At 35.0% G+C, this 14943-nt stretch overlaps 1 protein-coding gene across 1 annotated transcript in view; it reads right to left on the bottom strand.

Annotated features, from left to right (window-relative positions):
• Positions 1 to 2415: 2415 nt before the first annotated feature.
• Positions 2416 to 14943, bottom strand: part of LOC306879136 (protein WWC3-like) — a 49594-nt gene continuing 37066 nt past the window's right edge. Inside the window, exons 10-23 of the mRNA XM_079431871.1 lie at positions 14339 to 14428; positions 12885 to 13432; positions 12455 to 12575; positions 11361 to 11441; positions 10279 to 10365; positions 9956 to 10151; positions 9602 to 9766; positions 7025 to 7125; positions 6769 to 6916; positions 5595 to 5759; positions 5208 to 5300; positions 4898 to 5134; positions 3424 to 3551; positions 2416 to 3325 (exon numbers count right to left, since the gene is read on the bottom strand). Of these exons, the coding sequence (XP_079287997.1) occupies positions 3259 to 3325; positions 3424 to 3551; positions 4898 to 5134; positions 5208 to 5300; positions 5595 to 5759; positions 6769 to 6916; positions 7025 to 7125; positions 9602 to 9766; positions 9956 to 10151; positions 10279 to 10365; positions 11361 to 11441; positions 12455 to 12575; positions 12885 to 13432; positions 14339 to 14428 (2227 nt within the window). The 3' untranslated portion in view covers positions 2416 to 3258. The remainder of the gene's footprint in view (positions 3326 to 3423; positions 3552 to 4897; positions 5135 to 5207; positions 5301 to 5594; positions 5760 to 6768; positions 6917 to 7024; positions 7126 to 9601; positions 9767 to 9955; positions 10152 to 10278; positions 10366 to 11360; positions 11442 to 12454; positions 12576 to 12884; positions 13433 to 14338; positions 14429 to 14943) is intronic.

The following is a 14943-nucleotide window of genomic DNA, read 5'->3' as shown; positions in this document are numbered from 1 at the left end:
TGTAGATATTTTGGTGAAAGTAACTCAAAAGTAATACAGGAGTCATGTAACACATTACAATTCTGAGACAGTAATATTGTAAGGTAAGGGATTACTTTTAAATAACAGTAACAAGTATCTGTAATGTATTACAGTTTGGAAGTAACTTGCACAACACTGTACACCACACAATTAACCAAATAGTTAATTTTCTGGCCAAAACCACATATTGTTAAATAAATACAAACTCTACATTTCAAAATGCTGAATACCTTTTTCTACATAATACTACAAATCTATATAATACAAAACACAGCAAACCTGATTCAAGATTGAGTCATTTGGTCAAAACATTAGCACAATTTTCTATCCAACTGAAACTGAGTCAATCATAGCACAATGACTGTCAAAATACTAAGAGTTGATGGCTTGACATGAACACACACCCGGAGCAGTGGGCAGCCAATGCTGTGGCGCCCAGGGAGCAGTTGGGGGTTTGGTGCCTTGCTCAAGGGTCTCACCTCAGTCGTGGAATTGAGGGTGGAGAGAGCACTGGTTAGTCACTCCCCCCACCTACAATCCCTGCCAGACCTGAGACTCAAACCCTTTGGGTTAAAAGTCCTACCCTCTATCCATTAGGCCACAACTGCCCCAACATACTACCTAAAACTGAATGAGTCATTACTTTATAGAATGTACAATAGAAAAAATAGGGTCCCCTATGCAGAAATTCAATTGGAACCTTGATTAAAATGGCTTCCTAGTGGGTGGGGGTTGGATGTGGATGGTGCCCCATGGTAGCTGATGCCAGGGATCAACAAAAAATCCAACATACATGGCCTTTGGTTACTATACAAGCTTTTGTCCATCACAGAATAAAAAAGTAAAACCAATAATTGTGACCTTTTTATCTCAAAATTCAGACTTTTATTATTGGAATTGCGAGTTTACACCTCGCAATTCAGACTTTATCAGAAATGTGAGATGCTGTAAATTCACAATTGCAAGAAAAAAGTCAGAATTCTGAGATAAAGTCACAAATATCCTTTATATTCCATGACCGTGTTAGAAATAAGCATTCATAGCTTACACGTGTAAGGGGAAAGAAAAAACAAACACATAAAAAATGCACAGTCCAACATACATTCTCACTCCTTTCTCTTACCTCTTCTCCCTTTTTCTGATCCAACTATTCCTCTCCCTCTGCCAGGCATTATTTTTTTCTCTCTCTGATTCTGTGTTGTTCTGCATTCACAAAATCAATTCAAAGAGGTCTTTTTTGACTCTACGTTGTTGATGTAATGGAAAGAGTTTCAACACCTGACTATTCCTCCAACTGAGACTTGAATCAGCTATTTCTAAATATTTCAGTGATCTTAAAAATGCTTAATAGTTGCTACAATATTTTATATAGAGAGATTGCTGTTGTTGTAGCAAAAGTAGAAGCTTTATACTATATTTATGTGTTTGAGCATTTGTAAATAAGACTAAAAAGATCCATAATTTAGTTTTGGGTAAGCTTGTATGAAAATAAAATGTAAGCATTTTAGAAACATGGTAATTGACTGCATATTATGTGAAAACAACACTAATTGTGTTAATGGTATGATCACAACAGATGGATGTTGTGCTAATTGCGTTTAGAGTTTTGAAAATGTGACTAGAGATTGGACAAAAGGATGCTAGCAATTTGAAAAAACTGCAGCATGAAACAAAAAAGCACATCAATGCTTCTTCATACAATCTGTCAACAAGCTATTAACACCCTAGTGTAATTTCTCATATGCAATATCATCAACAGACTACAGATTAATTTAGAAATGCATTGCTGTTGAAACATGAATGCAATTTGATAATCACCTCTAATTTGTGGTTTTAGTAAAAAACCCTCAAAGCTCTCCATGGAAATTTCTTTAATGAGAGGTTTTATGCCCCTGTGCAGCTTTCAAGATCATTAATGATTACAACAGCAATTTTGCTCTATTTTTAAACAAACAGCACTGTCTTCCTGTTTCTAGTGTTAAGATTTCCACCCCATTAATGTTCCAGATCTGATGCATTTTAACTAAACCAGCTGTGCTTCAATTTCTAAAGCCTGGAAAAGTGCTAAAGTGGACCAGAATCATTTAGCTGAAGTTAATTTAATCTCTCCATGTAATGGTTCATTAAATATTGCATAGCGTAGAAGAGATGACATCGCAAAGCATAATAAGTAATATCTATGTATTTAAGGATTACTGCGTGCAGGTTTGTAGTCTACAACAGTTGTTTTTTCCTGAAACACCACCAAAACACATCTGAACACAGAAGCAGGTTTGAGACGCCACCTTCTGGACAACTTGGATAAAAAAAATCTGGAAGGGGGAAGCCTTTAAAGACCTAAAGGTCGTCATGTAAACTTGACATAACAAAATAAACCAAACCAACAATCGTATTGACCTTGAAAGATCATTTCGCAAATTCAGCTGCACGTTCACGTTTTTAATGCTTTTATCTTCATAAGAAAGGTAACACTGCAGACGTTTTTACAGACAGCATACACAATTATATTTGTCTATATACTGAAAAGTACAAGTAATAATTAATATTAATAACTTTAATAGAATAACAGCACAAGGGACAATGACAACTGCAACAAAAGTGGATCAAAAAAAAGTGACATTTTAAGTAAATAACTTTAAAGAATCAGGTAACAGAAACAAAATCAGCCAAAATTTCCATTCTACTGTACGTCAAAAACACTTACAGTAAGTGCTATTTGTTTTAAGCTTTATAAAATACATTAAAAAGCAGGGAGCATTTTTATTTCCTTCAAGGAAAAGTACTATAAAATAAGTTACAGTACAGTGAATTTGTCTAAACTGACTTTGTTCCCGTCTTCCAGCCTTAAGTAAGCGTAGACATCGAAATATCAGAAGTACATCGTACAGGAGTAAAAAGATGCTTTGTTCTTTTATAAAACCGTTATTTCCTCCTTTAAAAAAGCAGGAAAAATTGCCAATATGTCAATAATTACATAAAATATAAGTGTACGTGTTCACTAGTTTTACCACACGCACACACACACACACACACACACACACACACACTCACAATCACACACAACCACACACACGCTTGATTTTTTACAGCTTTCTGTTGTTCGAATGTTGCATATCAAATAACTTTTAATCTTAGTGCTGAAATAACTACATTTTTGTTCTAATTACTTCATGGGCATGAATACAAAAAACAAAACAGACAGATTCTTCATATTTGATAGTGTGGCCTAGGGGGCGCTCACACGTCGTCGGCTGGCAGAGGCGGGATGTTGAATCTTGGTCTAGTAAAGAAAGCCATCTTCTCTCTGCATCAGGAAAGATTAATACATTAAGCATTTTTCAGAAACGTCGTGATAAGATCACTACATGCTTTGCGGGACTCTCCGATTAAGAAAGAACTCACTTGAACGTCTGCACAGGGAGGGGCTCTTTGTGGCTCTGGCCCCTCATTTGCAAAACCTCTTTTGAGGCCTTTCGCAACCTCCTCTCAGCAGCTTCCTCCTGTCTCTGCTCCTGTATAGTCTGCTTGGACTGCGAGAGAGAAAGAAATGATCAATTATAAATGTGATTTCAAACTGAATTTACGCTTCACAGTCGTAGACTTCTACTTATTCAGATCAATCATAGTTTTAAAAGCATGCGTTTAAGACCATTTGCATGTTTTCTCTTAGAAAGTCTGACACCCTGACTTTCAAAGCAAAATTTAGAAAATGGTCAAGTGACAAAACCCCACATACAATAGTTTAATTTTATATAATTTATAATAAATTACACAAAACTTAATATAAATAAATGGTAATATGCACAATGTGAATATAAGTTAATTAAATGTTAATTTATAATATACTATTGTTCATGATCCTTCCTAATATAACAACTAAGGTTAAATTCTTAGAAATGTTAGGGTCAAGAAGCTTTTCTACACTTTTTTTAAAGAAATTAGTAATTATTTAGCAAAGCTGCACTAAATTGATCTAAAGTGAGTGAGACAGTAAAGAAAAAATTGTGAATTTTCTAATCAAAGAATCTTGAACAAAAAGAAAAGAAATGTTTCTTCAGCAGCAAACCAGCACATTAGAATGATTTCTGAAAGATCATGTGACACTGATGACAGGAGCAATGGCTGCTAAAAATGTCATCAGGAATAAATTGCATAGAAAACTATTATTTTTAAAATTTTAATATTTTGCAATATTACTGTTTTTATTGTATTTTTTATTTTTGATATGCAGCCTTGGTGAGTGCAAGAAATTTGCTGCCCCCAAACTTTTGAATGTTAGTGTTAAACGAAAGTTAACATTTTACAGTAGATTCAATTTGTTAACATTTCATTTTAACTAACTCATATTATAACACAATTGTTCTTTGTTAATTGATGTTAATTCATAAGAGTAATAGCTAATGTTAAATTTGAAAATGCATGTAGAAATTAACCTAGATTAATAAATGTTGCAAAAGTTCAATGTTTATAACTAATGCATTTGTCAGCTAAAGTGTTACCAAATTAATAAAAACTTAATAAACCTGTGAATTTGAAAAATGTCAGAGTGAATACATTAAAGCAGTAGTTCACCCAAAAATTAAAGTTGTGTCATCATTTACTCACTCTCAAGTTTCTCTCTTATGTTCAACACAGATATTTTGAAGAATTCTGAAGAATCCCTATTGACTACCAGAGTAGGGAAAGAAATACTATGGAAGTCAATGAGGACCATCAACTGTTTGATTACAAGCAATGTTCAAAATATCTTCTTTTATGTTCAACATAAGACAGAAAATCAAATAGGTTTGGAACGACGTGACATGGTGAGAATATGATGATAACATTTTCATTTTTTGGTGAACTATCCCTTTAAAGACATGTAAATGGGCAGCACCTGTCTCTGGGCCTCACGCAGCAGGTTTCGGAAACCTTCATCCCGCAGAGCCCAATGAGGGGGGTCCGTGGGGCCGCGGGGGCCCTGCATGGGCTCCTCCAGCCGCAGTTTGAGCTCCCGCAGCGTGGCCAGCTCCTCGCTCAGCTGCCTCTGCCGTGTACGGCAAGCCTGGAGGTCCAGCTCCAGGTCCAGAGAGGTACGTGTGGGCTGCTCAGCCAGAGAGGAGCGGTGGGACTGCTGCGATCGCATGACATGGACACATAAGTACACTTCCACAGCAAAAGATAAATAATAATAAGATGTGTCCAACCTGTTTATATCGCAGGGTTCGTCGCTCTAGAGTGTTTCTGATAAAGGGGGATTTCTTTGGTAGAGTAGAGCTATCACTGTCACTTCTGTACAACTGTGAAGGAAGGAAAACATCATGTGAAGGTTTTTTTTTATTGATCATCATTTATTTTGTTCTAATCATATAATTTGCTTCGAGTCTACTCATTTTTTATTTAAATGTTTAATTTTAATTTACTTGATTAATAAATTATATTGAATTAAGCCACAAAATGTTTTACATATTACACAATGTAGTAATGCAATATGCAGAACATTTTGTGGCTTAATTTCATTATCGTGACTATTGTGATCATGAAACATCATTACTGTGATATAAAATGACTGAAGACTGGTCTTTTCTGCTTACCCTACAGACATACTGACTGCGCGCTCCAGGTGAAAACGTCTGAGATCTGACTATTGTGCTGCTGCGCATGAACGGTGAGCTGTGACCCCAGCGTCCTGGCCTTTCTTTCGGCCGCATTCTCATTGGCTCTAGAAACACACCATCTGTGTTGGTTGCCTTGTCCACCTAAAAACACACAAATTAAATGTTTAATTATGTATTTTAAATACAAAGTTTTTTGTTCAGCTGTGATGCATTAAATTGATGCAATATAATTTATCATTATTATTTATTTTGTTGTAATCACATTATGAGGTTTGAGTCCACTAATTTTTATTTAACTGTTTAATTTTAATTGACTTGATTAATAAATATATTCAATTAAGCAATACATTGTTCTACATATTACATAATGTAGTAATATGCAGAACATTTTGTGGCTTAATTTCATTATTGTGACTTATATTGTGATCATTAAAAACATCATTATTGTGATATGAAATTACATAAATTAAATTTGTTTAATGAACTATTTTATAGTTCACTGCTCTTCTGCAAAGCAATTTTTTTAAATTCAGCAGTGATACATTAAATTGATCAAAAGTAACATTAAAGATGTTTACATTGTTGCAAAAAAAATAAAATAAATAAAAATACTTCAAATAAATGCTGTTTTGGATTTTCCAAAAATGTTGTCAACAGTTGTCAGCATTGATGAAAATAAGAAATTCTTGAGCATCAAATCACCAAATGGAATGGGAGAATGACACGACACTGCAGACTGGAGGAATGACTGCTGAAAATTCAGCTTTGCCATCAAAAGAATATATATCGCATTTTTAAATATATTAAAATAGAATACAATTATTTTAATTGGTAATAATATTTAATAATCTTAGTTTTATTTTTAATTAAACAATTGAGGATTAAAGACTCCTTTAAAAACAATACAAAAAACAAAACAAAAAATTACTGATCCAAAACTTTTGACAAGCAGTGTAAATCTCAATAAGAAAAGAAAAAAATGAATTTTTTTTTTGTCAATTACAACAGAATGTAATATTTAAACATCCCGAGTGTGTAAGCAAAACATTTTTAGAAATTAATTATAATAGAACCGTAAAAGACAAACAAACCAGAGTGTTTAGGAGCAGAAATGTATAGCTTGTGTTTTTGTTAAAGATCTTCACAGTACCTTTACTATTGGATTTCTCTCTGCAGGCTGAAGACAGCGTCTCCCAGAGGTCATGCAGATGCCTTCACCGCAAAGACTCTCAGGACAGGGAATGACAAACGCTGTACTGTTACTGCAGCCGCTGTCCACTGACTCAGCCTGCCAACTCCTAAATCATACACAGCAGTTAGAACACACACATCATCTGAAATGAATGCGCTTACAGGCATAAGCTGAAAGCTTTACTGGTTTATAGAAAGGCAGTAGGTGAGTGGACCTCTCAGAAACGGCTTCTCCTTGCTCTTCCTTTCTTTCCAGCTCCTCTTCACTCCTCTGTAACTCTTTCTTCATCTCCTCCAAACGAGTCACCACAGACACCTACATGAAAATAGGCAGATGCTACGTTTAATTTTTGTGTGTGTGTTATTTTAACTAAATATTCAGAGACAACTAAAAACCAGTAATTTTGTAGATTGATTTCTCCTGTTAAGCGTATGAACTGTGGAACTATCAAAACATTGTTCTGTTTGTTGAAATCTTTATAAACATTGGAATAAAATATTTTATGATATTTATACATGTCATCAGCTAAATAGAATTTTCCCCATTCAATATAATCATCATCATCATTTTTTATTAAAATATACAAATTATAACTAAATAATACTATTGCAATAACGCTACCTAACTGTAATATTAAAAAGTATATTAAATAATTTTGAAAAAAAAGTAAATTGCAATATTAATATTTATGGTGTCTTTATTTCGTCTTTTATTTCTTTGCTTTAGAGCGATAAATTATAGGGCTTTTCTTGTCAGAAAACTCCTAGGAGACTTTAAAGTCAATGAAATCAAACTTGACAACTCTTCAATTTTTTAAAAGGAATACAGCAGTGTTTATTATAAATGATTTATCTGCATACAATTATCATTCGTTTCATTCATGTTTTTTTTTAGATAACACTTAGAAATTATTCTCATCACAAATTTGAGAAGATGGTTGGTGCTAGGGATGTGCAACAGTGATTGAGTACTCTGCAATTTCAGGAATCACTTGATAATGTAGATGAAAATATAGCACAATTCTGCCATAAACAGCATTATAATGAGAACTTTATAGAATGTGAAAGCTATAGTAAATTCTGTCTGCTTTCCTTGCCCACGTCTCAGTGTGCTGTTATGAAAGCGCACCATGGCGGGAGCTCTCTCTCGCTATAGCCCGTAACTTAAAGGTCACTGGCGTTTGCATTCTTTTGTGCAGATACAAGTTGTAATGCTACATCTATGTTATGTATCTAAGCTAATTAATGTCATAGGATGTATCACAGAACAAGCTTTAGTTTATTGGCATAAAGTCACTCAACTTCACCTCAGGCAGCTATTCCTTGTTAGATGCTTCTTTAAATTTTATATATATATATATATATATATATATATATATATATATATATATATATATATTATATATATGAGCTGTCAATTAAAAAATGTAATCGCATGATTGTCATAAGTTAACTCGCGATTGATCGCAACTTAATAGCACATTTTTATTTCACTTTATGTTCTAAATGTACCTTAAATAAATGCGTTCTAAATGTACCTTAAATAAATACTCTAATCAACATGGGCATGGACAAATATGGATGCTTTATGCAAATATATGTTTATTATTGAAACCATAGTCAACAGAGCATGAAGACTAGACATGTTTCAAAGGTCATAGATGTTTTTCAAAGAACTTGTTCATGTCTATTAGACACATGAAAAAAGAAATACCAGGTTCCCATTACTTCTTTCTTTGCATTGAGCAATTAACTTACACAAACCTGTTTACATTTTGACAGGACAGAGCAGCTCTTCTTCTGAACATGCAAAATGAACATTTATTATTTATTATTACATTTGTTTCCCTCTCTGTGCACACATACTGTATTTTGATTAAGCTACATTTTCAATAAAACTGTTTTCATTGGTATATTTTACTGGTTCTGTTGTCAGACAACGGAATGAATATGAAATAGTGACTGAAACGCGATCCATTAAGACTACATAACAGGCTCTCACTTCCAAGATGTTAATCTGCACAAAAAAAAAATCATGATAATCGCAACGTCGTCTGATGAAATCAAATACACATAAGATAAAGACAATAGCTGTGCTGTGATTTCGGACCGGCTATACTTGCATGTAAAATTAGAGAAGCAACATAATATCTGTGTTCAACTGAATTAAAGCGCTGCTCCTCTCTGCCACGTGCTGAACAGAAACTGAGGACACGCAGAGAGAGAGAGAGAGGTGTGTGCGTGCTGGGAGAGCAAGACCTCGCACTTGAGTGGCAGTACCGGCAATTCTCAGAAGGTTTGGGTGCTTTTTTGAAGGGAAAAGTGTCGCTAAATATAAATATATATATAGCAGCAATCTTATTTCTGCATCATAATCTAACAGTGTTCATGGTTTCATGTCATATTTTTAACATTCATTTTCATAACAGTCTTCAGATATTTTCATTATCTCCATTACGGAGTACTCGTTTTTGAAACCTATCAATGATCGAAATGAGAAATTGCCAAAAATGCCCATCCCTAGTTGGTGCATATTGCATTTTCAAATGCATGTTATCAGCGACCCAAGTTTGCTTAGAGCAGCAAATCATGGCCATGAACAAATTGTTGAGTAACGAATGATAAAATTAAAATTTTGGAGCTAACAATTCCTTTAAAGCACTATGGCAGTCGAGGGTCAGCAAGGGAAATGAATGTAATTACTGTTCATTTAAGAGAGAGATCTTTAGTGAATCTTCAATAATCTCTGATAATGCTTTAGCCAGAGGAAGAAAAGTCTCCAGTGATCTCACCTCAAGCTTGCCTTCGTTCTCCTCTTCATCCATGATGCAGTTGGGTTGGCTGAGGCGGCTGTGCTCAGGCCTGTGGTTCTCTGTGTTGTGGATATGCACTTTAAGCCACTGGAAGATCATTTCAGTGCTGCCTGCACAGTCTGTCAGCGAGACCAGAGCAGAGCCCTAAACCACAAACAGATACAGGTCAGTTTACCATCTCACAGAAAACAAGCATGAACCAAATAAACACTAAAGTTAAGGCAGAAAACACGTTTCAATAACTTTAAATGATCTTTTCACATGCAGTGGGGTCCAAACTACTCCAAAATGTTTCATCGCTAAACAGGTTAATAGAGTGAATTTTAGTCTAACCAGTAGCTCCTCCTGGGCGAGGGGTCCTACAGCGCAGAGGTTTAACTGTAACGCATGGGCCCCAGGGCCTCCAGCACTCAAAGGGATTCGGAAGCCCTCGTTAAAGCTGAAAAGAGATTGAGGCTCCTGGGCCTTACAGCAGTAATATGTGCAGGGCCGACTGGAGTCCACCGGGAGAACATGAACCTTCACAAATCTGAGAGAGATAGACAAGGAGAAAACGCTACTTGATTGTGTACATGTCCATAATTTGTTTCTGCAGAGGATATCACTGTAGTAGAGGAGGATGAACGTATTAATAGAAAGCTGATGGGACTACTTACACTTTGCATCCATCTCTAACGGTGGCCTTGCTTAAATTTCTCATCTGAAGGACATGCAGCAGCAAAAACATGCCATTCGAATCATATCTGTAAAAGAATAGCCCAGAGGGAATGAACAAGCAAACTGATGGTTAATAGTAATTTGGTACGGTTTGTTATGATCAGTGTTGTGCAAGTTACTTCCAAACTGTAATACATTACAGATACTTGTTACTGTTATTTAAAAGTAATTCCTTACCTTACAATATTACTGTCTCAGAATTGTAATGCGTTACATGACTCCTGTATTACTTTTGAGTTACTTTCACCAAAATATCTACAGAAGTAGAACTTAACATTCTAAAATGACAAAATGTACTACAGTGTTTATATTTCGTTCCGGCTTTTTATTAAGTTCATTTACAAAAAACGTTTGGAGCATTTTTTTTTTTATTATATCTATAGAAAGCTTTAAATGACTACTTAACGAAATAAATAAAAACTAAAACAAAAACTATTTAACAATCATTATCAGTGAAGATGCACTTCTCTATAAAGGCGCGTCTAACGAGGAGATGGCGAATCCTTACTATTTCCCCTGGACACATTCATGGTAATTACTTTTGCTGGGGCTTTTGCTTTATTGCGTGTATTTGAACGCAGAACTCTTCAGCTGTGCTCATAGCTCGCTGCTGACTCATGTTATTTCCACCAGCACTGCACTGTTTTTTCATCAATAATTAATGGATGTCTAAAATATAAAGAAAAGGAGAAGCCTAAAACAGGCCCGAAGACCGGCCCACATCTGAACTATGACGTGAATATTGGCCTGAATCCCGGCCCTAGGGACGTAAAAACTTAAGGGACTTTAAATTAAATTTAAAAAAAAATTGGGGGCTAAAAGTGTGTTGTAATGCAAGCGTTACTGAACATGTACAGAGTAAAATATTACTGTAAATTGATTAGTAATGCCTTACACTACTGCGTTACAGCAAAATGTAATCCGTTACTGTAATGCATTACTTTTGTAATGCGTTACTCCCAACGCTGGTTATGATGAGGAATGAGAGGCAGGTGAGAGTATGAGAGTGTGTGGTGCTTACAGAAGACCAATCTGAATCTGAACTGGATCTGAGGCTGGGACATCTCGAGTAAAACTGACTTCTTCTGATTCCTCTGTCCTACTGGAAAGAGACATTCAGACATTTATGAATAATTATAACACAAAAACAACTATTAAAGTATTTATACTACCATTCAAACGTTTGGGGTTTGTAAAAATGTTTTATCTTTTTGAAAGAAGTCTCTTATGCTCAGCAAGGCTGCATTTATTTGATCAAAAATACAGTAATACTGTTAAATATTACAATTTCAAATAAATATTTTCTATTGTATATATTTTAAAATGTAATTTATTTTTGCAAAGCTGAATTTTCAGCAGTCTTCAGGGTCACATGATCCTTCAGAAATCATTCTATGATGCTGATTTGGTGGTCAAGAAACATTTCTTATTATCATCAATGTTGAAAACAGTTGTGGTTCTTAGTATTTTTTGAGGATACAAGATACATTGTTTCAGGATTTTGATGAACAAAGTTCAAAATAATTTATTTTAAATAGAGATATTTAGCAACTAAGTACTTTATTTCTTTAGCACCTTTCAAGAGCAAGCGTCACAAAGTGCTTTACATCCAAGATGGAGAAACAGTACAAAAACATACAACAATTAAGAAGACCATTTATAACACACACACACACAACCCCCCTGTTGCCTTACCTTGTAAATTAATCTTTGCTGAATAAAATTATTAATTCTCTGAAAAAATCTTGCTGACCTCAATCTTTTGAACAGTAGTCTATATTTTACAATTGTGTACAGGACATAAGATTAATGCATGATATTTGACACATTCCAGAGAAGGTACAGGCCAATGGGATGATTATTAAAATATTATTTGTAAATTAATGTTATTTTTACATATTGTTACCAAAAATCGGGGGATCACGATGATATAATGAGTATTATTGTACAAAGACTAATTTTATCATTTGTTTTTTTTAAATAATAATATAATATTCTTTCCCTTATAGGTTTGGAACGACATACAAGGTGAGTGAATGGAAGACAGAGAAATTAAATTTTAGGCGAATTATCCCTTTTAAAGTCTTTATTCTTTATTGCCGAATCTTCTCTCACCTTCTGCTCCAGGCTTCAAACACACCACTGTCTGTTGCCAAAACATCTTCATTTACTCCTGCAGACACTCGTCTTGCTCTTCTGCTGTTCCTACTTGCACTTTTACAGCGCAGGGTCACACCTACACAGAGACACATACATAAAACAACAAAAAAAGGAAATTCAAATCATTTTAAACATCAGAACAGTGTGATAAAGCCGTTTTTCTTTTCACATTTATTCAATTTGACATCATTTCTAAAAACTGGGTTTCTAAACATTTATTTCTACACATTTTAAATGAACAATAATTACATTTGATGAATTTTTCTGTCCTTAAAAAGGAACTAAATGGCTTAACACGCCAATTATGAATATGAGATTAACTGCAATTAAATATTTCAAATCGACTGATCAATCAGTTACAAATTTCCATGTTGCTATTCATCACCTGTGGAGCTGTGTGTTCCTTGAAGAACTCCATCTCTATGGCTCTTCCCCTCCAGGAGGTGTGCAGAGGCTGAGATTCCCACTTCCCCTTCCCCAGGAAGAGTAGTGTGCTGGGATTGAGTCTGATTCCGTAGTCCTTCAACCAGCAGACCCCTGCTGGCCACCTCCATGTACTCCTCTGTCATCTGGGCCAGAGGGCAGTCCTGTGGGGCAGAGTGGTAGGGGGTGTCCATGGGGGAGCTGGGAGGGGAGAGCGAGGAAAGTGAGGACCGAGAGGAGAGAGATGTGAGAGACTGTGGTGTGTCATGGGACCGTTTTGGCCCGAAGGCTGAACCGTCCCTGCTATGGGTCTCCAATGGGAGAAGGTAGCGGAAAGACGGGTCCAGAACATCAGAGCTGCCTTCTGTTCGCTCATACTGGGGCAGGCCATAGATGTCGGTGAAGCTGACGGAGCTGAGAGAACCACGGCTGGATGCCAAAGAGCCACGACTGGAGGCTAAAGAGCCACGGCTACTGCTGGAGGACACCGTCAGATTACTGGCTGATAGGCTGCACACAGAGAGAGAGAAATGGTCATTTTGGGTTGATGTGGCTAGACATCCTATATAGGGCTGTCAAACGATTAAACGAGATTAATCACATCCAAAATAAAAGTTTATGTTTACATAATATATGTGTGTGTGTCGTGTATATTATGTATATATAAATACACACGTGCAAGTATATATTTAAGAAAAATACAGTCTATTTATATATAACATTTATATGATATATAAATAGATAATATTTTTCTAAAATATATAAATGCACGTGTGTGTATTTATATATACATATACACAGCACACACACACGTTATGTAAACAAACTTATTTTGAATGCGATTGATCTCGTTTAATCGTTTGACAGCCCTATATGAAATTAATTATAATTATATATATATAAATAAATGCACATACATATAAAAATATATAATATTTTAGGGTTGTCAGTTTACAGCGCTAATTAGTTATGAAAATATATTTCTTTCTAAAGCTACAATTTGTAATGTCTACTTGATACTTTCTCATTTAACACAAAAATAGCTTTAAATAATCTTTTGTGGGTATTTTCACAGTCAAATTTATTTTAATATTAATTAGATTAAAACATTTTAACTGATCAACATTTGCTAAGAAAAATACCAACTGATAATAATTCATGACATTATTGCAGGAGATAAAAACAGGCTTTAGAAAAGAGGCTTCAAATGTCAAAATGTTTATTCTGTTGAACATACGTGTATTGGTGGCTTATAGTCCAAAGCAATCCATCCTTTCTTAAATTACTTTAAATAAATTATATAATTTAGTTAGCAGTTCATTATACTAAACTATGTGTCAAACTGGCAACCCCAACCTTGATTTCTGCCCTCTGGATCAAGTTTGTATGAAGGTGTTCAGTCTGTGTGTAATGTACCTCTTCAGCTGAGAGTGTAGATAGGTGGTGATACGGGTGGCTTCCTCAAGTTGCCTCATAAGTACATTCCTTTTCTCCTGCTGTAATATCCTACACAACAAACGCATCATGATACAGATTTGCCACATTTAATTCGTACAGTCAGTCAGTTTTAACTAACCATTTTTAATAGACAAGATCACAAATGCAAGACTATTTATTAATATGTTCAGTTATTATGTTCATTGTGCAAAACTGGGAATGATTTAAGCGCACAGTCTGTGGAAGAAGACTATCGTAGTATAAGATTTACGCAATTTATTTTCTCCATCATAAGAAAATCTCATTCTACCATTTTATGACTCTAATATCACAAAGCAAATTGATAAATTTCCATAACATAAAAGAAAATAAAATGCAGGTGGGATATGAAAGCAAATATGTATAATGACGTAATATGATAAAACGACCCCTATATGTCTCAGCTGATGTCTCAAATAGAAGACGCTCATAATGAGCAGATCAGAGCTGGAACAAGCACATCTGCTTTACTCAGTGGGGAAATGAGGGCACCCTTATTTACCTCTGCGGGCATTTACAAAACTTTAACTGAACTATTTTGTTTG

The sequence above is a fragment of the Barbus barbus genome, assembly GCF_936440315.1.
Source record: "Barbus barbus genome assembly, chromosome: 13".
Taxonomy (NCBI): domain Eukaryota; kingdom Metazoa; phylum Chordata; class Actinopteri; order Cypriniformes; family Cyprinidae; genus Barbus; species Barbus barbus.
This window is presented reverse-complemented; position numbering and strand designations above follow the sequence as displayed.